Source organism: Capra hircus, chromosome 22 (genome assembly GCF_001704415.2).
Source record: "Capra hircus breed San Clemente chromosome 22, ASM170441v1, whole genome shotgun sequence".
NCBI classification, from domain to species: Eukaryota; Metazoa; Chordata; class Mammalia; order Artiodactyla; family Bovidae; genus Capra; species Capra hircus.
Genome location: NC_030829.1, coordinates 10,857,497 through 10,882,957, shown reverse-complemented (window position 1 = coordinate 10,882,957; position 25,461 = coordinate 10,857,497). Strand labels below are relative to the sequence as shown.

The 25,461-nt window shown below is 47.9% G+C and overlaps 1 protein-coding gene across 1 annotated transcript in view; it reads right to left on the bottom strand.

Annotated features, from left to right (window-relative positions):
• Nucleotides 1-25,461, bottom strand: part of ITGA9 (integrin subunit alpha 9) — a 366,775-nt gene that overhangs the window by 264,574 nt on the left and 76,740 nt on the right. The window contains exons 13-15 of the mRNA XM_018067208.1: nucleotides 23,515-23,560; nucleotides 14,510-14,664; nucleotides 4,947-5,107 (exon numbers count right to left, since the gene is read on the bottom strand). Coding sequence (XP_017922697.1) covers nucleotides 4,947-5,107; nucleotides 14,510-14,664; nucleotides 23,515-23,560 — 362 coding nt within the window. The remainder of the gene's footprint in view (nucleotides 1-4,946; nucleotides 5,108-14,509; nucleotides 14,665-23,514; nucleotides 23,561-25,461) is intronic.

The following is a 25,461-nucleotide window of genomic DNA, read 5'->3' as shown; positions in this document are numbered from 1 at the left end:
TCCAGCCAACCCAATTGGCCACTTCAGCATAGCTGGGTCTGACAAGCATCTATTTCATGCTGTTCATTCCCAAAGCAGGAGTCAGACAACATGGAACAAGCTCTGAGTGGACAGGAAGCTGATGGCAATCTCCCTGGAGCCAAGGACACCGTTTGGCTGAGGATGTTTACATCATGACTTACTGAGCCTTCAAACATGGACAACCCTTCAGCAGGCAAGAGCAAGGAGTCACTGCTAATCAAAGCAGGGCATAACCAGGGTTTAGGGCTTCCAAGGTGGGGCTCATGGCACGGTTTCCCATGGCGTATTGTCCAGGCTCTAAAAAAGGACCCACATATTTGGAAAGTTACTTCACAGTCAATATTCCTTTAGTCCTTCTGATTGCATCAGAGAGAAAGTTTAGCCTAGTGCCAGCATGTCTCAAATACTTCCACAGCACTCTATAACTTCCCCTTTGAACACACAGGAAAAGCAGGTCACTTCTTCAGAGACTTCAGCAAATAATGAAGCCCACTTAGAATTCAATGACATTGTTGCCTCCTCAATGTATTTATGTTTACAGCTTCTCTCTCTTTTGGCAGGCAATAATCGGTGTTCTACTTACAGGAGTGTACAAATTATTTTATCTAAGTCAAAAAGCCAATGGGAAAAAAATAGGAAATACAATACCACAGGAGGTACAGGTTCGAGACCAAAAAAATGCAAAAACCCTGCGGGTGGTAGGCACATGGTTACACATGGAGATAAACCAAGGCCTGTGGCATCCCAAGTGCCAGAAATGCTGGGTGAACACAGCAACTAAGGCTGTAAGTGGGAGGGGCATGTTCCAGAAGGAGGGGTCAGTTCGCCTTGACAAGAGCCCAGGGCACATGTGCAGTGATGTGGAAATGCAGCTGGACAGGTGAACTGAGGCCAAGTCATGGCGAGCCCTGAGGCTGAGAGGAGCTGTGTGGGTTTTCACTGGTGACCGTGGGGACTCACAGAGGTCTCTAGACCATTTCACTGGTAGAAGGGGGCCATCCCTCAAACTGGGCTAGTTTCAGGGAGGAGTGGAGACACACTGGGGCTTGTGGACTCTTGAGGGAGAGATGCCAAGGAAGCAGCTAGAACTGCCTTGGCTCTGCTGACCAAGTGAGGCCTTGAGAATGGACCCACACCCTCAGGAGGATGCAGCTTATCATAGAATTAGGTACTTCCTTCCCTGGTGGCTCAGTGGTAAAGAACCTGCCTGCCAGGGCAGGAGACGTAAGAGACGTGAGTTCAATCGCTGGGTCGGGAAGTTCCCCTGGAGGAGGGCATGGCAACCTACAGCAACACTGTTGCCTAGAGAATCCTATGGCACCCATGGGCAATGGCACCCCACTTCAGTACTCTTGCCTGGAAAATCCCATGGACGGAGGAGCCTGGAAGGCTGCAGTCCATGGGGTTGCTGAGGGTCGGACACGACTGAGTGACTTCACTTTCACTTTTCACTTTCATGCACTGGAGAAGGAAATGGCAACCCACTCCAGTGTTCTTGCCTGGAGAATCCCAGGGACGGGGGAGCTGTGGGCTGCTGTGTATGGGGTCACACAGAGTCGAACACGACTGAAGCGACTTAGCAGCAGCAGCAGAGAATCCCGTGGGTCGCAAAGAGTTGGACATGCCTGAAGTGACTGAGCACGCGCACACGGAGGCCCCACGAGGGCTGCGAATGGAACAAAACATGGGACAACACAGCGAGCCTGGTAGGCAGGTGTCCGCCAAAGCAGCTTTCTGTGATCCAGATACTTATCACCATATATGGAATGAAAACTTCAGGGCGAAAAGAACGAACGGGGAAAAAAAGATTGGAATAGGCTTAAAGAAAAAAAGAAAAAAGAAAAACCTAAAGATAGCCTAAACAAAACACACCCAGCCCCTCGCGCCTGCCTCCCTGTCTGTGTGCCATATGGCGTGTGATAAGCGAGAATGCTTTTATCTCTCTTCCTTCACTGTCTATAAAGCCCAGCACCAGCCCCACGGAGAAGGCTGCATGGTGCTCTCAGGCCCTGCTGCCCTGAGGAGCCGCTCCAGGAGGTGGCCAGGCTGCCATTCCCTGCCCCCAGCACCGCAGCCTGCCTGGGCCCCAGAAGGGCCACTGCCTTCCCAGCTGTTTTCCCACAACTGGAGAAACCACAGGCCAGGCCAGCCGAGCCACAGCACAAGCAGCCAGCCAGCCCTGTAGCTTTCACCTTCGCTGGTCCCTCTGCCAGTCCCCAGGGTCCTCTGCTATGGCCCAGACAATGCCTGGTAGGAGGAAACTTCCCACATGGCTATAAATTATCAAGCCACCTCGAGCGTCTCTTGAGCCACAAAGGCATCAGAAGCGTCTGCCTTCCTGATTGCTCCCATCACCCGTCTGCTTGCGTGACAAAATGACCCGGCAACAGCTATGATCCAAATTTTCTAGATGCCTAGTTCACTGAAGCCCTGCTCTCTTGCTCTTCCCTAAAATGACCCAAATAATCCCACAGAGGTACATCCCTGCTCTGCACTTCTGAGCCCTGCCCTCATCCTCCAAACTCTTCTGACCACCATCTCAATCTCTCTTCTTTTTAGTCATGTTTTGATTGATGAGTTAAGTACCACTCATGGGACGGAAGGATATCAGTCAGATTGACTCTTCCAACTCGATGCCCAGTTAAATCTGAATTTCAGATAACCTATCAAATAAATGTTTTTAAATTTTTATGGATAAGTATATCCCATGCACTATTTGGGATATACTTTTATACTAAAAATTAGATTTGTTGAACTGAAAATTCAGTTCAACTGGAAATCTTATATATTTATTTGCCAGGTCTGGCAAACCTAGATATCAGCAGGCACAAGAATAAACAGCCTTGGGCAACTCTGCTCTTCCCTATTTAATCCTCAAAAGCCACCACAGAAACAGTCCTGCCTCTGGCCTGCACCTCTATATTGCTGTTTTCTGAGCACTGTCTGCAAAGGTCCTGCAGGCTTTGAGAGGCCTGTCTTGCAGCCAAGACCCCGGTAGCTACACAGGAAGGGCTAACCTCTCAGTCAAAGCAAAAAGTCAAAGCAAAGACCCCGGTAGCTACACAGGAAGGGCTAACCTCTCAGTCAAAGCAAAAAGATTCCTGATGGAAAGTATCTGTAGAAGAGACCAGCATAAAGAAGCCCAGGGGAACATCCCTGGCAGTTCAGTGGTGAACCCACATGCCAATGCAAAAGACACAGGTTCTGTCCCTGATCCGAGAAGATCCCACATGCCACAGAGCAACCAAACGCTGTGCCACAACTATGGAACCTGTGCTCAAGAGCCTGGAGCCACAACTCTGAAGCCCTCGTGCCCTGTATACCACCCATGCTCCACAGCATGAGAAGCCACCACAATGATAAGCTCATACATAGCAACTAGACAGCAACCCCTGCTCATCACAGCTAGAGAAAAGACTGCAGCAATGGAGACCCAGAACAGTCATAGATAAATAAGTGCTTAAAATATTAAAAATAAGGAGCCCAAGAGAAGACACCCCACCTCCAGGGAGTGTGAAGACACCAAGTGCAAGCCCTTAAAGGCCTGGCAGTGTCTGGCATGACAGCCTCATACCCCCAAGTGTGATCATGAGCCAACATCATCTTAGACCCAGAGGGGTGGGTGGCCCCTTGGCTTAACAAGGGCATGAACTGCTTTATAAAAGGCCTTCACCCATAAGGCCAAGGGCAGCTGGTCTGGGCAGGCCCCAGCACGAGTCCTGGCAGGAGTCAGAGCCTAGCCCCACTGAAAAGCATCTCAGGGGCATGGACTCAGGCTCTGGGCCAAAGTGCCGTGGATGTGTGGGGCATTCTCTATCTACAAGCCAGAAGCATGTGGAAGCAGCTGTTATTCCCCTGTTCTGGCACTAACAACACAATAATAGAGGGACACTTCATCTCCAATCCATAGACTATTTTTGCTATCATCCAGAAAGCCACTGGCTAATAATAACACATTGAACTACATGTAATTGCCATTTTTGTAAGTCAAGAATGTTAGAAACTGGCAATTACATATGATCCAACCAAATAATAATAATGCTGAGTGCCTGCTGTGTGGCAGACTCTGTGCAAGGCCCTTTAAGAGTATTTCATCATATAATACTTAATCTTAATTCTGTGACTACCTTTCAAGGCAAGAGATGCAGAAACGGAGACACATAGATGTCAAACAAGGACACACACCAGGTCTGTGTGACTCCAAAACTACATTCATCTTACTGACCATGTTGTTGGGTCATGGGGGTCCTTCTACCTCCTATATGCTGTCTGTCTTTGCCTAGGGAGTCAGTGGCTGGACGTTCCTGCAGCATCGGGCACCAGACTCCCAACCTGATAGTACCTGTCTGCACACGGGCCTCTCTGTAAGTAATCAAAGCCTGGCTGCCAGAAACTAGAAGCAAACTATATTTAACAAATAATTTCAAGAGGAGAAAAACACTTTGAAAGTTTATGTAGAGTGAGGGGGAAAGGGGCCATAAAATCCACCCCTAAAATAAATAGAAAGCAATCAAGAGAGAAAAATCAAACCAGCTGTAAAACACCTTAACCATGACTACGAGGTAACAGGTAATGAATCGCTGATAAAGGCATCAGGTACAGTGTGACACAGCACCGCTGCGATCCAAAGGTGTGTGCTTTTGTGGCTCTCCTCTGAAAAGACTACTGAGCCTCGTAGAGGGGGGAGGACAGGAAACCTCCCAAAAGAAGAAGGCAAGGCCAGAAAGCGCCGTTCTCAGAGGCGAAGACCAACACAGGAAGATCAATAAAGAGCTGCCCGACTCCACTTTAAAAAAAGAAGAAACAAATGTTCTCCTCCTTGTAAAATAAAATTTTGAAAGCGCATACGTAATGCAGAATAAAAGTTTCCACCAGTTCCAAATGAACATCTGCAGAGATCAACGTTTGAGGAAAAAGCAACTGACCTTCACGTGGGCCACATAGTGATGACACGTCTCCTCCAAGTGCACCAGCCGCAGCTTCTCGGAGACCTGACCCACGGACTCTCCCAGCAACACGAAGTAGACCCTGGGCAACTGGCTCTTCTCTTTTTTGGCCACATCAGCCGTCAGAACGTAATTCAGGCCTGCCAGTGAACAAGGTCAAAATGTGAGTGAGGACACACACAGTCACAAGGCCCCCTCCAGACACCCTCAGAGGGTCGCACACTCCCTTCAGATGATATGCAGCCCTCCGCTGCACAGAGGACTGACGTCAGGCAGCCCTGATCAATACCATCTCACAGAGAAGTATGCAGCCAGGGCCCCCTCCCAGAATCCAGAGAGACCAGGCTCCTGTGGATTCTCTGGGCTTCACACATCACAGCTCCCCCTGATTTAAACCTCATGAGTTATCAACTGAGCCACCAATATACACATCAATGGTTAGCTGTATCCAACACAATTAGTGTCCTAAAAGGTAGGCATCACAGCAAACCTACAGAATATTAAGAGAAGCTACTGAAACTCCTGGGCTTCCCTGGTGGCTCTTGGGTTACAGCGTCTGCCTGCAATGTGGGAGACCTGGGTTCGATCCCTGGGTTGGGAAGATCCACTGGAGAAGGAAATGGCAACCCACTCCAGTATTCTTGCCTGGAGAATCCCATGGACGGAGGAGCCTGGTGGGCTACCGTCCACGGGGTCGCAAAGAGTCGGACACAACTGAGCGACTTCACTTTCACTGAAACTACCAAGGCTACGTGGAATACTGACTCCTATAATGAAATGGGGCATATGCCAACACAAGGGAGTGATCACTCCCCCCAGCAACTCTGACTCATCGCACAGATGTCAAGTAGGGCTCTATAACTGCTGTATCTATTGGACTGTGGCCATCCGTGGTCCACTGAGCTGGGCACCATGCAGGCGTACGAGACTCATCAAAGAACAACATGGGCAAACCCCCTGCCCTCATAGAGCTTTCATGCAGGGAAACACTGAGGAGGCTGAAGCCAACTTCATTCCTGGGCCGCCATGGGGTGGGACCACAGGGTTTAATGGTGCCTACTGGTTCAACAAAATCATGACCGCCATGAGGTCTGTATTGAGGCGCACCCCTAAAATAGAAAACCTCATCACCTGTGCCTCAAGGTGTAATGCCAGGGTGGCAGAACCTATTGTGACAAAACGTAGGACTTTAAAACATGGTCACAATACACAATTCGATAAACCCAAAAGTTCTCACCTCCATTATCTCAGAGTTTGTCAATAAGTATGTTGACAATATGTTTTATTAGGTAAGTATGGCTTTAGTATCAACAGAACCATTTCACTGTTCTTCTGTACCACATAACACTTTTTTACATAATACTATTTCTTAGCAGGTTTGTGGATTCAGGGGAGCATGGCAGTTTTAAAGTGAGAGAAAAGGAGTGTCTGTCCCTACAATGACCAGATGAGACTGCTGAGCAGTGGGAAAACGGATGACCCAGCCCCTGCCCTGGCTCCACACACGAGCCTCCTAGTAGCTGGGCTCTTGTACCCCAAAAAAGTAGCTTCACACCTGCCAGCATTTAACTATATGAGCTGGGGCCGTGGGGATGGCTCTGCCTTTTAATAACATCAAAGAGATCAGCCACTAGGGAAGGTATGAAGGGGGAAAGTGACCTGGATAGGCATTCGGCAGCTGCCACAGGGCATATTTTTGATGCATTTAATGGGTTTTCTTGGGCCTCTGCCATCTCAGGGACTTTGCCGGGCTACGGCAGCAGATTCCTGGTCAGCAAGGGCAGGTCTGCCCCAGCTTGTTTATTTCAGCAAATAGCTGATTTCCAAGGTGAAGCTGGGTCACCAAGAGGTACCTGAGACCTGGATGGTGATATTATTGAAAAGAGAAGAATGCATATAGGAAAGTACTTCAACAGAGAAAGCACAGGAGCCCGCACAAGATTTATACACTGCTCTGACAGCAGGGGGGCAGGGAAGGAGGCAGGCTTGTAGAATGTGAAAGCTTTCAGGCAAGCCTAGGAACCAATTCGATCAAGATCCTCATTTTTTCAGATGAGGAACTGATGCCCCAAGAGGGAACAAGTAAAGCAATTATCCTCCAATTAAAAATAATTTTTTTTTTTAAAAAAAGAGGGAACAAGACTTGCTCCCGGCCAGAGAACGGAATCTGGAGCTCTCCTCAATCCCCAGTGTTGGGCTCTTCCTATCACAGTGGTTCTTGGTACGTTTTTACATTATTGGATCAAAAACTCACATTCTTTGAATGCACAGACAGCAGAATCAAACAAGTATAGAGATCTGGAACTGAACGTTAGCCAATTTACTTTCTCTTCATCACAATTTCCCTGAGCAACAGCCAAACAGTAAGAAAGAATAAGTAGAAATGAAGTGAGTTTCCAAGTTCCGTTTAGCAAGGTCAGGACAGGAGATGGGCATTGCTAAAGATGAGCCAGAAGACCTTGCTAAATGGGGTCCCCTCTGCACTCTCCATCTGGCCATCCTGCCAGGTGAGGGAGCCACAGCTGCCCTTCCGTGGCTGGGCGTGAAGGGTGACCATGGAGAGAACAGCGCATTTGAACCATCTCGTTAGCAATGAATGGCCAAGCCCAGAGAAAATCGGGTGGAAATGAGCACAGGAAGACAGAGCAGATAGCATCGTGCCCCACCCACATCCTCTTGGCTTTTGCCATTCCTCTGCTGTCCAACCCAACTTCTAAACTGCTGGCACCTACAACTCCTTTTCCCAAGGGCTTTGGTGGCCCCACCCATTGGGACAGCAGGCCAGGAGCACCAAGGACTAAAGCCCCTGGGACAGCCCGAAATAAGGCGTGACCCCAGCTCCCCGGTCCCTTGGGTGGGGTGACTGTGAGGTGTGTCTACGCTGGCTCCCAGGCTTCCCCAGCAGGCTTCCACTCTGGCAGTCCTCTTAACAGAGGTAACAGGTTCAATAACACATGCTCTATTCTGCTGCCGTGATGGTTTCTGGTCAACTTGACTAAGCCATGGTATTTGGTCAAACACCTATCTGAACGTCACAGTGAAAGTACTTTCTAGATGAGGTTGACATTTACATCAGTTAGTGCTTAGTCACTCAGTCACGTCTGACTCTTTGTGACCCCATGGACTGTAGCCTGCCAGGCTCCTCTGTCCATGCGGATTCTCCTGGCAAGAATACTGCAGTGGGTTGCCATGCCCTGCTCCAGGGGATCTTCCCAACCCAGGGATCGAAGCTAGGCCTTCCTCATTGCAGGTGGATTCTTCATCGTCTGAGCCACCTTCGAATAAAGCAGATTACCATCTAGGATGTAGGTGGGCCTCACCTAATTAGTTGATGGTCTTAAAGGAAAAAGACCAAAGGTGCCCCCCAAACCAATGAATGCTGCTTCCAGACTGCCTCTGAGTTGCAATACCTTATACCTACATATACAGTATCCAATATCCTCATGAACCTGTTTCTCTGGTGAACCCCGACTACTGCAGCTGCCTTCCCTTCTTTTCTCAAGGTCCTGCTTTCCTATTGGTATTTCCTGGGATCCCCCCGTGAATCAATAATGTGCATGCAAATCTTTGCCACAGGCTTTACTTCTGCAAGAATTTGGATTACAGTGGGGCAAGTCCAGAAAACAGAATGAATTTGACCCTCCATATGTGCCAAGAACTGTGCAGATATTTTACAAACATCAAGTTTAGTCTCCCAAAACTCTGTCTAACTGCAGAATCACTGGCTCAATATATTTCTCTTGCAACTCAAGGGAGAGGAGAAACAGCTCTGAGTCACTAACCCTGATCTGAGGACCACAACTGCTGTTCTGCTCTGGGCAGAGTGTACTCATGCCAACAAGCTCACCTATCCGATATTTCTAAAGTGTGAAAGTGTACGATCAGACAGACCAGATTCATCTGATTCACCAAGTGCAATCATTTGGGAAACAGTTCATCTTTTGAACTGCCTACTCAGAGCTTCTCCTTGATTTAAAACGTACTTTGGTATTTTAAATTATACAATAAGAAGTTAGCACCTTATCAAATCTCTCTTCTACAACAAAACCAAGAGACACATCATTGGAAACCCAGCCTGAGGGAGGAGGTAGCTGTTGGAGTGGGAAGAAGGGCATTCATCCTGACTCTGAGCTCGACCGGTGGTTTTTAAACAGCCCCCACCCCAGGTGTGTCTAAAAGGAAGGCCCCCCGCGCCCCACCGCCCCAGGCAGCAGAGGAGATGCTGGAGAAACAGCTGGGCAGCATGCTTGGCTCAGCAGCCCGCCTTGTGGGAAGATGGGAGCATCAGGCTGGCAGAGTTGCCAATGGCCTCCCCAGCTCAGTCAGCCAGGCCCAGGGAGGCGCTGGTTCTGATTAGGGCCTGCTCCAACGGCACACAGCACAGCCTCAGCTCTCCTTCTGGCAGCCTGTGTTCCTGCCATGTCGAATGATGTCATCTTGATGGAAAAGCTGATCTGCTTGGAGTCATGCTTCCAGCCTCCTCCTTTCCCTACCCCCCAGCTGGTCCCCCAGGGCCCCCCACACCGGCCTGGGCCAGCAGCAAGCCAGCTGTCTCGCATCAACGTGGCTCTGGTCGCTCCCGGCGAGTTTTGATTCATTCCCATTCTCCATTAGAACATGATTTCAGCTACGAAATTCTACCAATAAATCCTCCTTCCAGACTTATTCTGAGCTTCCCTTCAAGTTTTCCAGGAGGGAAGGGAGAAAGAGACTGCTTCTACTTTCCTAACTTTCCTAACTTTTCTTACCCACCCCCCAAGCAATGAGGTGGTAATTACAGTAGGGTCCCCTCTCCTCACAGAACATGGACTTGCCTCATTATCCCATCTCCTTGCTTCTTGAGAGACCAGAAGGAGCTCAGAAAATGTTCTCCATGTGCAAATGCTCTCCAGAGTAAAAATGCACCCTGAGGACCAGAGGAAGGGTCTGGGTACAAACTGCCTGGTGTCAACCACTGCCTTGCATGACCTTGGTGCCATTTCTCAGGACCTGGCTGTACTGCCTGTCTGGGGGCAGGACAAGCCCCCTGCTCACTCTCAGCCTCGCCAGACTGCATAAGAGCCACGGAAATATGGGGGTGCCAGGTCAGAGCACAGAACACAACCACTTAGGGCTCAGCCCTGCATGGTTTCCACCTAGCTTTCCGGAGATAGTCCAGAATTGCCTGCTTGAGTCTCAGCCTCTGAGGACTGACAAGTGCTTTTAGGCTTCAGCCTGGCCAGCAAGTTAGGTACAGGCTTGGTCTGCAAGTAAGGAGCAGAGACCCTGCCAAGATAGACAGCTTGAGGGAGGCTGCAAGGCTGCAGGAGGGGAAGGGACTTCTCATCAGCTTAACCCAGTGACTGTTTTCCATGCAGCTGCTTCCAACAGCAGTTAATTTTCATTTCTTCCCCCGCCCACCCCCCACCAAGCCCTAGAGCCAGCCTCACTGCAACCCTGGGATATACCAATGGCACCAACCAGTGTCCCCACCTCCGAGGTTTAGATGCCAGGTCCGCAAGGTCCCTTCTCCAAGCTTACAGGTTCTGATGACCCCAAGCAAGTGGTCCACCCCACATATAACATTTTCCCTTTGTTGTCCTTGACCAGAGGTTCTCACATCCAAGGCAGCTGCAGGTTTGTTAAAACCTAGGTTGCTGGGCTTTACTCTCAGAGTTTCTGAATCACGCAGAATTCACATTTCTGACAAGATTTCATCTGCTGTGTTGTGGCTGGTCAGGAACCACTTTTAAGATACCTCATACAGACCTACAAGCAGCTTCCTGCAGTCACTACCAGGCCCTCCATGACCTGCCTAACTGATCCCCAGCGTTAAATTCTCTCTGTTAAAATAACTGGTGTGGTTTCCGTTCTCCTGGATGGACTTTGCTAGGCTGTCATGGGGGCCAAGGCAGAGTCGCCCCCAGAGAGAACTGCTCTGTTTCCCATAGTACCACCAGAAGCCACAGTGGCCCCTCTAGTGGCTTGGGCCACCAGCTGGCCCTGAATGTCCTGTGCCCAAGCAGGAGCCATGGGTCTTCCATTACAACACAGACAATGAAGAGGCAAACGGAGTCCCTTCTCTGTGTGTATGCCTGAGCTCTACCAGGTCCCGAGGGAGAGAAAAAGCTAAAGAGATGACTATAAGTCAACTGCTTACAGTCCCCCCAAAACATTCTCGGGGTGGTCCCACAGCTGAAGATGCCAGCAGACATATACCACTTCTGACAACTGTTCAGAAGTACCGAGCACGCCACTGGGCACCTCCTTATTGCACTGCCCAGGCTGTCCTGTCCAGACACAGCCATTCTGCTGACAAACTCTGCTCTGGATACGCAGACATTCAGAGGTGACTGGAAGATGCCCTCTTGCCAAGCATGCCACAGCCAAAACCACCACTAACATGTTCTTTCATCTTCCTCCAGCAATGAGAGTGAGGAAGGCTTGTAACTGGAGTTCCAGCCCTGGGCTCCCAATGCAGAGGCTTGGACGATGACATTGAGTTGGCCAGCACCAGCTACTAGGCTGGGAGGGGAGCAGAGGATGTCTGTACACTGAAGGTATCCCCATCTTTCCTGCATCTGGAAACTGGGGACCTGACCTTCCTGATGGTGCAGAACCCTGGGGAAGCTTCTATGGAGAACTCTACCCACGTCTGTATCCACGGGGCTACTTCAGCTCCACCATCACAGCTTCCCATGGTTCCCTCCTCAAACCTTCTATATTCCACTGCCAGCTCATTTAGGGGCACATTTCTACATTTCTCCCATTACTGCAAAAACTAAGCTATCGCTCATTTCCCTGAATGCCAGGAAACGGGCCAGGAAATGCCAAGGATAGATAACTTCCTACATTGCTCTGCAAATACCCAAATTCTCCAGTTACCATCCTCTTTAAGCCTGACTCTTAAATAAATGTGTACAAACATCCCCTTAGACTATCAGGAGATACTGGATTTCATCAACGACCCCCTGTGGCAGATGGAGAGTAAGGAAGTGACATGTAGTACTAGGGGATGAGCGCCTGCTCAATGCTCCACACCCTAAAACGGACCTTAGCCAGACTTCTGCCCCTGGCGGCAGTCCTGGATGCCATCCAACAGCTTGTCTCTTCCATCATCCTCCACCACTGAAGGGCCATGACTAGCCCAGACCTACATTATAATTCTGCTTGGAGATCACTGAAAGAGGCCCTGATGACCAGGGTCACTGAAAGGGGCTCAGGTGACCGGGGTCTATGAATGGAGCCCCAGTGACTGGAGTCAATGAAAGGGACCCCAATGACTGGGGTCAATGACTAGAGCCCCAGAAGGAGACACTTGCTGGAGGCAGCGTGAGAAAACATCCACATCTCCCCCTGGCTCAGCCCTTGAATCTACGAATTAAGAGTTTGCTCTCGCACTTATGTCATATGCTCTGAAATCACTCTTGCTCCAAACTTGCATTTTGGTTTCTTCTCCTCTGTTCCTGCTCTACCAACTTACCTCCATTTTCACCACCACAGTGATGTGCTTCATGAGTCTGAAAACTGTGTACGCAGCTTCAGGATCAACATAGAAACTCTTTCTAATTCCCCTTAAAAGCTCCATGAGGACATGGCTGGCTCATGCAGACACACAATAAATATTTGACAAATGAACACACACATGAACTATTAACTGCTTGCTTTTCTTAAGAGTTCTATAATAGAATAGTTCTGATTATTTTTAAATACACCAGAAGTAATCTTCAACTCAACAATTCTTTTAAAATGCTTTTTAATGGAGTCTAACTATATCACGAGTTGATATTTGATAAAGGACATACCATCTAATTAGGCAGAGGATATATGAGCCCCAAGACCATCAGACCATTTTTTTTCCTAGAGACTGCGGTGCCTTAAACAATTAGGGAGGTGGCAGGAAATTGTTTTTGGAAAGCAATAGTATCATCAGACCAGAATTCAACTTTGGCTTCACCAAGAGCTGTGTGATCTGGACCAAGTATCTTTCTCTCACTGGATTTGCACACAAAAAGTTTGTTAGTTCTCTCTCACTACCCAGGTTCCAAGTTCACAGTAAATTCATATTCAATTTTGAAATTTCTGAGTTCTTTTTCAAAAATCCATTAAAAAAATAGAAGATTTCACTGTTGAGTTTATTCAATCCATCTGAAGATCAAGAGAAATGTCGATGAAACAAGCCAGAACAGCAGTCTCTTTTGGCACCAGGGACCAATTTCATGGAAGACAAATTTTTCTATGAACTGAGGTAGGGGAAATGGTTTGGGGACAATTGAAGAGAATTACACTTTTTGTGCAGTTTATTTCTGTTATTATTATTACATCAGCTCCCTGTCAGATCATCAGGCATTAGATCCCGGAGTCTGGGGACTCCTGGCCTAGAAGGACTAGCATATTGTCATCTAAGGTAGAGCATTCAGGATGCAGCTGAGAAAGTGACTAGTACAGACGCCTGTGTTCTGTTTGTCTGGGCTCCCACACACTTGCACGTGCACGTGCACTCCAGAGCAGAACATCTCAAACTTTGATGCGTACCAGAGTCCTGTGGGGATCTTACTGAATGCAGATTCTGGTTCAGAGTCTAGAACAGGGCCTGTGATTCCGCGCGTCTTACAAACTCCTAGGGGATGCTGACACGGTTTGTCCAAGGACTACATGTAAGGAGGGAGAGGAGACACTCATGACATTAAAAATGTCTAAGAAAGTCAAAGAATCCAGGTCCTTAATGGTGGTGCTGTGGGGTTTTTTAAAAAAATTTTTTGTTTTTCATTTCCTTGGAGCTCTCCTTTCTTTTATTCCATCAGCCTTTCAAGTAAAAACAAAAGACTTCTTAATCTGCACAACTGCGCCAGATTCACTTCCTTCAGGTGATCACACACTCTGAATTCTAAGCCACACTGATCCTGTCTTGTTCCAGGGCTTGATCCAGTCTCGGAAGAAAGCCAGCAAGTCGACCTCCCCTTATTAGAGAAACGGCAGGGACGGCTGCCAGCGGCCAGGGTTTACCTGCCTCTCCTCCATCATCTGAAGCTAACAATGGCAGCTCCCTGCCTTTTGGAAGCCTGAACCTTTGTAAACTTCAGCATGCTAATCTCACCACTCATCCTGTCTCTGATTCCACAGTAAAGAGCCCTCAACATCTGGCTGGTGCTGCAAGCTCAAGGGAGAGCCTCCAAAGTCCCACTACTTTTTTTCATAACTACATGGAATGTTTCGGAAGGGCCAGGCTACCCACTGCATGTCCACAAGACCCACCACCTGTCCTCCCTGTGGCCCAGTGAGGTTTCAGTATGGTCCAGGGACATTTGGAGAAATGATGCTTACAGTCAAATATTATTCTTCTGAGAGCTGGAGGTGGCACTGAATTGGGGAAATAATGGTAAGAAGAGCAGAGGGGGAACCTCAGGGAAAAGGGCATCTAGCCTGTGGATCCGCTGCCTGTAAACCCAGCCAGGTGGCACTTCAGGAGGGAACTCCAGAACAGCCCCTGGTTGCCCATGATCCCACAGTCCCACTCCAGTTAGGATGGCTATGCGGAGCCCTGACTTGGTCTTGTGTGTTACCTATTTCTCCCGGAACGTGTTTGCCGTGGAAGCTAAAGCAGGCGGTGACGTTCAGGCAGTTCACAGGCTGCTGGCCATCATGACACTGAGGCGCCGTGATGTTGATGGAGGCGGGGAGGAAGATGGAGACATCCACTGTGATGACGGGTCTCGCCCTACAGGTCAGGAGGAACCAAACGATAACTAAGCCAACAGGACAATTCCTAGGACTTTAGCCCAGCATCTAAGCAAAGCATGAAACAGCCTGAGTGGGAGAAAATGGGCAGGGTGCTCTGTAAATCCTATTCTCTGGTGTCTCAGCTTATTTCCCAATAAATGAACAGTTATCTTCCCAATAATAAAGGCCAGCTAGTTGTTAATAAAACACATCTGGTTGAAGCCATAAATGAACCACCAGATGTTGGGAGATTATTTGAAAATTTCACCAATTAACTTTTGATTTCCATTTTATTAGGAAGATAGGAACAGATTTAAGAGGTGTCCCTATAGGGGGATGCCATGACTCAAGATTAACAGACGCACGAGCAGGAATCCCCCGACACATTTACTGCCATTATTGCCATGAACTGCAAAGTCCCATCTAGAAACCTTCCCTCTTCGTTTACTCCCATCAATTAGTTAAGTACTTTTTCTAAAAGACCTTGATAAATGCGGTCCCAGCTGGTAACAGCAAAGCATTTCAGAGCTGAAGAAATCACCCTGCCTAATAGCTGGACCAAGTGAAACCCAATAAACATGCACACTCCTGTCACTGACAAGGACCACCCCCCAGTGCTTGATGGATGGACATCATTGCTGGCCTTCTGGGGACTCCCCAGGGGCCCCCTATTGGAAGCAGGGAGTGAATCACACCATTCTGCTCTGGTTGCAAACATCTGCTGAGGGAAGATTCACCTAAACTGTGGCTTAACCTTCTCCTCTCCAGGCCTCACAAAGAGACCCTTTTACCCCCAAGGAGCCCCAGCCTTCACGCCGCCGGGGTGATATAACAAGATTAAGGGGCTTTAGCAGCTTGAGAACAATGACCTCACTTGTGTTCAATGATCCTGCAAAGAGCGCCCAGGGGGACAAGACAGATGGGAGCCAGGACCAACACCAACTTGGAGAAAAGAAAGCATTAAGGAAAACCTCGAGGAGGAAAGGAAGCAAGAAACTGCGTGGCCCAGGTGGAGTTAGGGGATTTCACTGCTGCCAGCACTGCCTTGAGATGTGGCCTAGGAGGAGCACAATTGTGACAAGCAGAAAGGAACTACGGGCAGACCCAGCTGCAAGTCTAACGGAAGTCAGACAATGGCAGTGCCTGGAAATCCAATATCTGGTTTCCAACTTCCTTCTAGGTTCATCCTTAGAAGACTCTCGAGTGTTCCTCAGCACCCCAGCACTGGGATTTCTTCCTTCTCTGTGTCCACACCTCACCTCACCTACTAACTAAGGCCACTGTCCATGTCCAAATTCATCTCATCAGCCTACAGGCCCTCCAAGGGCTGGGATCCTGCTGAATTCATCCTGATATTGCCTAGTGAGTAGGTGTTCAAAAACCCAGAGGGATGGGATGGGGAGGGAGGAGGGAGGGGGGTTCAGGATGGGGAACCATGTACACTCATGGCGGATTCAAGTCAATGTATGGCAAAACCAATACAGTATTATAAAGTAAAATAAATTTTAAAAAATAGAGAACGACTAAGGACTTAACTACATAGCACAGGGAAATTTTACTCAATACTCTGTAATGAGTCATATGGGAAAAAATTTTTAAAAAGAGTAGATAAATGTATATGTATCACTGATTCACTTTGCTGTATACCTGAAACTAACATAACATCGTGAATCAACTATATTCCAATAAAAATTTCAAACAACCACCACCCTTGTTAAATGAAATCTCTCTAGTCCAAGGAATCGAAAACTACAGGAGGGGTCAAAGATTCATCAAACAGACAGGGGTACCAGCAGAGCCGGAGTCCGCTCTGTGAGACTTCACCTGCCTAGCACATGTCCTGCCAGGCCACTGTGCAGAAGCAGCCCAGCCCCTCCCACCATCCCAGGGCCCCTCCTTGGGGAAATGCCTGCTTCCTCCTCCCAGGATAGAGCCTGGCAGAGGAAGGCGGGGTGAGCAGGAAGCAGAAGTGAGCAGTACAGATAAAAGGACTTCGATGAGGGTTGTTAAAAGAAAAAAGAAAAAAAAAAAAAAAACAGAGTCCTTTGAAATGATAGGCTGGGACCTTCACAAGCACCTCTCCCTCCAACATCCGTCAGATCAGTTCCCCCAAACCTTTTTGTTTCAACTCCAAGTATTGTTTCAGGACCAGGAAAAGCCCAGAAATCTTTCATAAGCCTCTCTGATCACTTCCTCCGACCTTCCAGGACATAACACCAGGAGCCTGTCACCCTAACACCAGACCTGCCCTCTTGAGCTAATCCCAGAGAACAAACTTCCTGAGGGCAGAGTCGGGCCAGCCCACACCCTGGTTGGGGTGGGAGACTGGGTTTCACAGGCTGAGATGAAAGCAGAGGGGTACCCAAGGGCAGCACTACAAAAGCACTGAGACTTTAAAAGAAGCTGGTGGCTGCAATGCTTTTTTTAAATTGAAGTATAGTTGATTTACAACGTTGGGTTGGCTTCAGGTGTAAAGTGATTCAGTTAAACATATATACATATGTTAAACATATATACAGTTAAACATATATACATATGTCTATTCTTTTTCAGCTTCTTTTCCCTTATAGATTATTATAAGATATTGAGCAGAGTTCCCAGTGCTACACAGTAGGTCTTCACTGTTTTCTGTTTTATATCTACCAGCGTGTATATGTTAACCTCAAACTCCTAATTTATCCCTTCCCTAATTTCCCCTTTGGTAATCATAAGTTTGTTTTCTATTTCTGTTTTTGTAAATAAGTTCATTTGTATCATTTTATAGCTTCCAGGTATAAGTGATACCACATGAGATTTGTCTTTTTCTATCTGGGTATGATCTGAGTCTGATCACAGAGTATGAGCATCTCTAGGTCCATCCTTACTGTGGTAAATGGCATTACTTCACTCATTCCTATAGCTGAGCAATATACCATAATGTGTGTGTGTGTGTATATACACACACACCCCCACATCTTTAATCCATAGAATACTTTTTTCTCATGATTCTCAGTTTAAATTCTGATATCTAATTTGATCACGGTATTTCACTTCCAGGTAGACAATAAACCCAGTCAGGACACCCTGGAACATGATGTTATTCCAGTGACCCTGTCCTTTTGTAGGGTCAGTGATGCCTGAATGGCAGAGATGGGAGAAGAGATAAAGAGCCCACACCCTTGATGAAGGTGTGAGACCACTAACCATCCCCAAAGTAATCCATTACTCCAGGGAGCTAATTCACGTCTTAAAGTGAAAGTCACTCAGTCATGTCCAACTCTTTGTGACCCCATGGACTATATAGTCCATGGAATTCTCCAGGACAGAATACTGGAGTGGGTAGTCTTTCCCTTCTCCAGAGGATATTCCCAACCCAGGGATCGAACCCAGGTCTCTTGCATTGCAGGCAGATTCTTTACCAGCTGAACCACAGTTCAGTTCAGTTCAGCTCAGTTGCTCAGTCATGTCCAACTCTGTGACCCCATGAATCGCAGCACACCAGGCCTCCCTGACATCACCATCTCCCAGAGTTCACTCAGACTCACGTCCATCGAGTCCGTGATGCCATCCAGCCATCTCATCCTCTGTTCTCCCCTTCTCCTCCTGCTCCCAATCCCTCCCAGCATCAGAATCTTTTCCAATGAGTCAACTCTTCGCATGAGGTGGCCAAAGTACTGGAGTTTCAGCTTTAGCATCATTCCTTCCAAAGAAATCCCAGGGCTGATCTCCTTCAGAATGGACTGGTTGGATCTCCTTGCAGTCCAAGGGACTCTCAAGAGTCTTCTCCAACACCACAGTTCAAAAGCATCAATTCTTTGGCACTCAGCCTTCTTCACAGTCCAACCCTCACATCCATACATGACCACTGGAAAAACCATAGCCTTGACTAGACGGACCTTAGTCGGCAAAGTAATGTCTCTGCTTTTGAATATGCTCTCTAGGTTGGTCATAACTTTTCTTCCAAGGAGTAAGCGTCTTTTAATTTCATGGCTGCAGTCACCATCTGCAGTGATTTGGAGCCCCCCAAAAATAAAGTCTGACACTGTTTCCACTGTTTCCCCATCTATTTCCCATGAAGTGATGGGACCGGATGCCATGATCTTCATTTTCTGAATGTTGAGCTTTAAGCCAACTTTTTCACTCTCCACTTTCACTTTCATCAAGAGGCTTTTCACAAGGGAGGCCCAATTCAACATCTACGTAGTTGAAAACCAGTCTCAGAAAGGTTTTCTCTTAACTGCAGCCCAAAGCATTCCTAACCTACATGGCTCTTGCCTCTCCCCCGTAGAGCAGAACAGGCATGCTGTGGATGGTGTGTGTAAGTGTGGTGTGTGTGTATGGTTTGTGTGACTGTGCGTGTGTGTGTGGTGTGTATGTGACGTGTATGGTGTGTGTGTGTGTGTGTGTGTGGTACATGCACACACAGGCATGGTTTCCTGGCTCTCCTCCATGTTCTGGTCTCTCTAAGACCCTAAGGTAACTCCAAGTCTATCCCTACTTGCCTGTCAGCAAAGTCATGCCTGGGATGCCCCTTAGCTTCGTCAGCCAGTTTCCAGACTGCCGGCTCATTGCTGCTCAGCCACATGCAGCACCTCATCAAAGGGTGCCAACCTGCCCGGTCCCCTGGACGCCCTGGGCGATCCTTCTGCCTGCTCCTCCCTCTCTGAGGGGCCCCACCTTGTCTCTGGAGCCTTCCCTGCTCACCTTGAGCCCCTCACACTCCTGGAAGAGACCTGAAGCGGTCACCCTCATCCACATCGCAAACTGAATCCTGCACTGAGCCCAGTCCCACCCACAGTCCGGACACCAGACACTCCCCTCCTTGCCTCCCCAGTCCCTCCTCCGCCTCCCCTGCCCCCTTCTACCTCTTCAACCTCTCCAGGCCCCGAGAAAGGACGGGGGTCAGGGTGAGGTTCGGACAGATGAGGGTGAAGTGGAGGGCCACTTTGGTCCCGCCCTCCAAACACCCTCTGAACCACCGCCACTCCCACTTCCCCCTCCGCAGTCAAGCTTCTGGAAAGAAGGTAAGATGTACCGTTTTCCTGCTTCTCCTCCTCTCTCCCACCCACGGCCATCTGACTTGGGCCGCCGACTTCTGCAGACCTGCCACAGCAAGGGCGCCACTGCCCTCACCGCCACCTGCGACCCCACTCGCCCTCCCCGGCCTCTGCTGAGCGTGGCACTCGCCCCCTCTGACAGGGCAACCCTGCTCTACTGTCCTCAAGGCATTTACCGCAACCTAGAATCCCTCCTCTTTTAAACTGATAAAACCTCCAGGTCATTTGGTTTCCTCACCCCTAAAAGGAGGCTCCTAATCACCATATCTCTGTCATGGAGTTATTAAGAAGACTAAGGGTTAAAACGCAGGGGAATCCCTGGTGGTCCAGTTGTTAGTACTTCACACTCTCACTGCCGAGGACACGGGTTCGATCCCTAGTTAAGGAACTAAAATCCCAGAAGCCAAGAAAGTGTGGCCAAAAAATGAAATTTTTAAAAAAGAGTTCAGATATATTCTTCCAAAAATAGACAAACAATTGCAGTCTACTCAGTCAATGGAACACCACTCAGTACCAGGAAATAACTGCACAGCTCGCAATACAGCTGCGTCTCAAAAACATCACACTGAGTGCAAAGAGCTAGAAACCAAAGGGTGCACACACTCTAGCTCAATTTATAGGAAATCCTAGAACTGATCCAGGGGGACAGAAATCAGAAGAGCAGTCGTCTGCCAGGAGAGGGGTGTGACTAGAGAGAGGCAAGAGGACGCTTCTTGGAGTGACAGAAATGCTCTTCGTCTGGATGGGGGTAGAAGTTACACGGGGGTACACACTGGGCAAGACCCATCAAGCACCTGCCTAAATTGTATGCAGATTATACCGCAATGTGAAAAGCAACAAGAGTGAGGAGTTACTACACACCAGGGCTTAGACAGTGCCGGGCACAGGTAGGCACTTATCAAACGACGGCTCTCTGATCATTAACTCTGCTGGCTGCTCTCCACAGTACAGCCAGGGCTTCCCTAGTGGCTCAGGGGCAGAGAGCCTGCCTGCCAGTGTAGGAGGCACTGGTTCGATCCAGAAAGATGAAGCCAGTCAATCTTAAAGGAAATCAACCCTGAATACTCATTGGAAGGACTGATGCTGAAGCTGAGGCTCCAATACTTTCGGCCACCTGATGCAAACAGTCGACTAATTGGAAAAGACCCTGATGCTGGGAAAGATTGAGGGCAAGAGGAGAAGGTGGCAACAGAGGATGAGATGGTTGGATGGCATCACTGACTCGATGGACATGAACGATAGCGAAGGACAGGGAAGCCTGGTGTGCTGCAGTCTATGGGATTGTAAAGAGTTAGACATGACTTGGCCACTGAACAACAAGGAAGTACATCCCAATCTGACACCCAGCTGCTTCTCAACAGGCCAATGCACAGGGGCAGATGAACGAGGGAATGGGTCACCGTGAGCTCGGGACCCCCAGGCACCCCTGGCATGGTTGTCACGGCCGTCTGCGGACCTCCTCATCCGAGCCCGTCATCCTGGCTCTGGTCCTAAAGTCTCCTCTCTCCAAATGCTCCCAGCTGTTCTCCTCTGTGGACTCTACATCCATCCCTGTTAGAGTTCATCAACCTCATCCGATTCTTCCCTCCATGCCAGGCTAGGGTCTGGGGTCTCCCATCCATGGGTAACACCTACGTGTGAGGAAATCCCTGGAGAGTGTTGTCCCTCACAAAAGAGGACAGAAGAAGACAAGCCTCTCTGGGTTAGAGCTCACAGCTGTAAGCTTATAAAATACAAGGATGATGAAAAAGCAGAACCCATAAGATATGCCTTAAGCCAGAAGCTCCTGGTTTGGAGAGGGCCTGGTTTCCACTAACAGCAGCCGGGGAATGTGTTTTATTCAAGGGGAATCCTGAGAAGCCAGAGCACACTGCTTGGAAGAGTGAGCAGAAGGAAAATGACTTTGTGAGGCCACCAGCTGGAGCTTTGGTCTCTCAAGTCCAACCACAACCATCTGTAGCCATGAAAGCTGCTCCACCTGAGAAAACGCCAATGCAGAGAATAGGGTGATAAAGGAGAAATCCAACCCTATGGAAAGTAAAGGATCCATCCCCCTGGAGGAGGAAATGGCAACCCACTCCAGTATTCTTGCCTGGAGAATCCCATGGACAGAGGAGCCCGGCCTGCTCCAAGGGTCACAAGGAGTAAAACATGACTGAGCATAATCATAAAATTGAACACTTAAACCAGGCACTGTTCTAGCTCATTGAGCTCTCATAAAAACTTAGGATATTCAGTGAGGTGAGCACGATTGCCTTTTTAACAGGTGACCATCCTGAAACAGAGGTTACCAGCCTTGCTCAGGAAACTCACCTCTTAAGGGCAGAGTTAGGGTTGAACCCAGGCCACCTGGCCCCAGAGTTTCCACTCTCAATCTCAAGACTATTCTGCCTCTTCAACAATGTAATATTCGGGGCGGGGGGGGGGGGATGCCATATTAAATTTATTCATTTCTTTCCAACATGATTGGCCATCTTAAATTAACTCTCAGGAATTAAAGAAAGAATGAAAAAGAAAAAAACTTGAAAGCTAAAGGCCCTTAAGGCTAGGTATCTGATAAGAAAATATAATCCAAGTCTCTGTTTAGACCATTCTTAGAGTAGTTACCATCTTTTCTAAATCTTTAGACTATGTACCATCTATACTGTTCACATAGCACCTGCCCCATACTGTATTATATTGATGATGTTTTGTGATGTATTTATGGCTTGGTCTAACAAATCCGCTTGATTCAGAATGCCTTAAATATTACGTTTCCCCACAATTTTCTGCCCATTGCAGTGCTCAATAAAGGAGTCGCGGATTTTAAAAGTATCAGAATCTCTGGAGTAACAGAGTCACTTCTGGCTCAGGAAGTTTACACTCAATCTTGAAAATGTAAATCATCCATGGATTTTCTGAAAGACAGTTCTGGCTACTGCCAATTTGACAAAGCCTGCAAATAGCCTTTGTGGGTAAGTGTGCACAAGGCAAGTAACTTGAACAACTTGATGTTTTTCATTACCTAGAGTTAACTGGTTCCCTTAGAAGTTCCTAAGCCCCCATCTGAGGTGGTCCCTCCTTCCAGAGGAAGCTGTGTAGCCCTGAGGTAGAGACTCAAGAGAAAGGCCCTGCTGAATGAGAGGAATCCAGGGTGTGGAACTCCATGGCCTCTGGGATCCCTTCCAGCTCTAAGATCCTACTAGCCTATTTTAGAAAGTTCTGCAATCAGGTTGTTAACAAAACCTAAGAGTTGGCTCCCACTCCAAAGTGTAATTCTGCCTCCTCTGACTCATACAGACAGAAATACTTGGAGAGGGTTCGTGGGTGGGACGGCAGCCCACTGGCCTTTGCAGGAGGGATCCAGACGGCATGGGCTTCACAGTGAACTCAAGTCCCTCACCCTCTGCTGTCACCAAAGAGTGAGGGGGCAGGAGGCTCCCAGTCCCTGGGGGGCTGGGGACCAGGAGGTGGGGAAGTGGTGATGAAGGCTGTAGGTAGGGATGAACAGATGGGACAAGGCAGTCTCATAGTACCCACGGGAAATGACAGCTTATGTATAGCACATCCACGGAAAGGGTTGTTCATGGGCTCCAAGGATGCTATCCTCACACATACAAGCCACTCAAGGCCCACCAGCTGGAAACCCTGGGATATAGGATAACAAGAATAGAGAAACAAAGGTAGCAGTCGCAATTACCGAGCACCTCCGCATGCAAGGAACGGGGCAGAGTGATTGCTGACTGATGATAAATAAATCCCCTGCACCGCCCCCCAACCCAATTCCATCCCTCGCCCACACAGAACCGAGAGGAAAGAGAGAAGCATCTCACCTTAGGAGAACCACACTGTCCGACATGAAGGCTCCAATAGTTACATCTGAAAACCACAAGTTTACAGATTTAGAATCTTGCTGAAGCCCATCTCACCCACCCGCTGTCAAGGTGCTCCAACGTGATGGAGGCCAGTCTCAAGGTCAGGGGCTTGTAATGGTTTTGGAGGAGATAGAGCCACACTGTCATGTATGGCAGCCCACTGCCAGGTGTGGCAGCTGAGACCCCAAAGGGTTCCAGTCTGCACCGAGACATGCATGTAAGACAAACTGATTTCAAAGACTTGGTACTAAAAAATATTAACTATTTCACTAATAAAAAATTTTTGCATTGATTGTATGCTGACATGATAATATGTTGATACATGGGGCTAAATAAAACATTATTAAAATTAACTTCATCTGTTTCTTTCTATATCATTTTTTATGTGGCTACTAGAATGATTTAAATTACATAAGTGGCTCACATTGTTTCTTTTGGACATCAGGGATTCAGAGGAGGGACACTTGGAATCAAATGACTCCTGGGAGAAGCTCTAGGTTCTGCAGAACATGAGAACCGTCTCCATTCCACCCCTCCCTCTACGTGACCACAGAGACTCTCTGGGTCCTTGTCTGCACAATGGAGATAACGACCCCCAATGTCTTCTTCAAAAGCTGAAAGCATTTTGTAATATTTAAATCAGAAGACATTTATTACATACTTGCTCTATATAATAGTTACTAAATACACTAAATCAGATATGAAAATCAGAAAACTCATGAAAATATTTGACCAACTATAAATCAAGACAAGTGTTAGTTGGTAATGTTTATTCCTAAATAATTTTAATTTAGGAACTGTGCATTTATGCAACAGTTCTCTGCCTTTTCTCCCCTCAAATATAATAAAACCCTTCAGCCCTGCAGTCCCCATGACCACTTACAGAACCAAGCATCTTAACCCAAAAGCATCTGAATCCCTCCATCTACAAATGCCCTCAATTAGGAAAAACAAAGAATGTATCCATGGACTACAGGACTGCTAAAATCCCTGCCCTTGGGTGTGCATGTTAATTTTGCTATTTTCTAACAGTCTTTTTTTAATTGCCTAGATATTTGAACATAAAAGAATCTGATGCACTTGCCATTTCTCTTATGAAAAACTGTAAGGTAAGAAATCCACATGTGTTGTGAAGTGTGACCACACCTGCTCACTGTGCAAATATAGGGGAGCAGCCTGAGTCCTCATTCGCACTACAATGTGGTCTCTGGCACCCTAAGTTCTCTGAGGCTCAGCATCCTTATCTGTAAAAAGGGGAGACACCTGTATCTCTAACTACCTATGGGGGTAACTTTATAGTGCACATCGCACAGAGAAGCAATGGACAGTATTGCTAAACCAATGGACAGTATTATTTAGGGACAGCCACAAATTGCCCAGAATAAGAATTGCTTTCTCAAACAAAAAGACTTAGGATGGCCTACAAGGAAAAGTGAAGAAGCGAAAGTCGCTCAGTCGTGTCCGACTCTTTGCGACCCCATGGACTATACAGTCCACGGAATTCTCCAAGCCAGAATACTGGAGTAGATAGCCTTTCCCTTCTCCAGGGGATTTTACCAACCCAGGGATCAAACTCAGGTCTCCCGCATTGCAGGCAGATTCTTTACCAAGTAAGCTATCAGGGAAACAGACCTCAAAACTGACCCTTTTCTGTTCCCACTCCTCCTGGCTCTGTAGATTTACAAGGATGATCAAAACTCCTGTCTGTGAGAAACTCTGAAATTCTGTACCCTATACAGAACTTCATTCATTTTCACAGATCCTTCTGAGGCATTTTAAATGGAAAGAAACTTTTTCTCAAGCTAGCACGATGACCTACAGTTTCAGGGACTTTTTTTCTGAATTCCACGATGATTTGGGATTTTTTTTCACGTCTTCTCTTTGCTTCCTCACCTTGCCTACTCC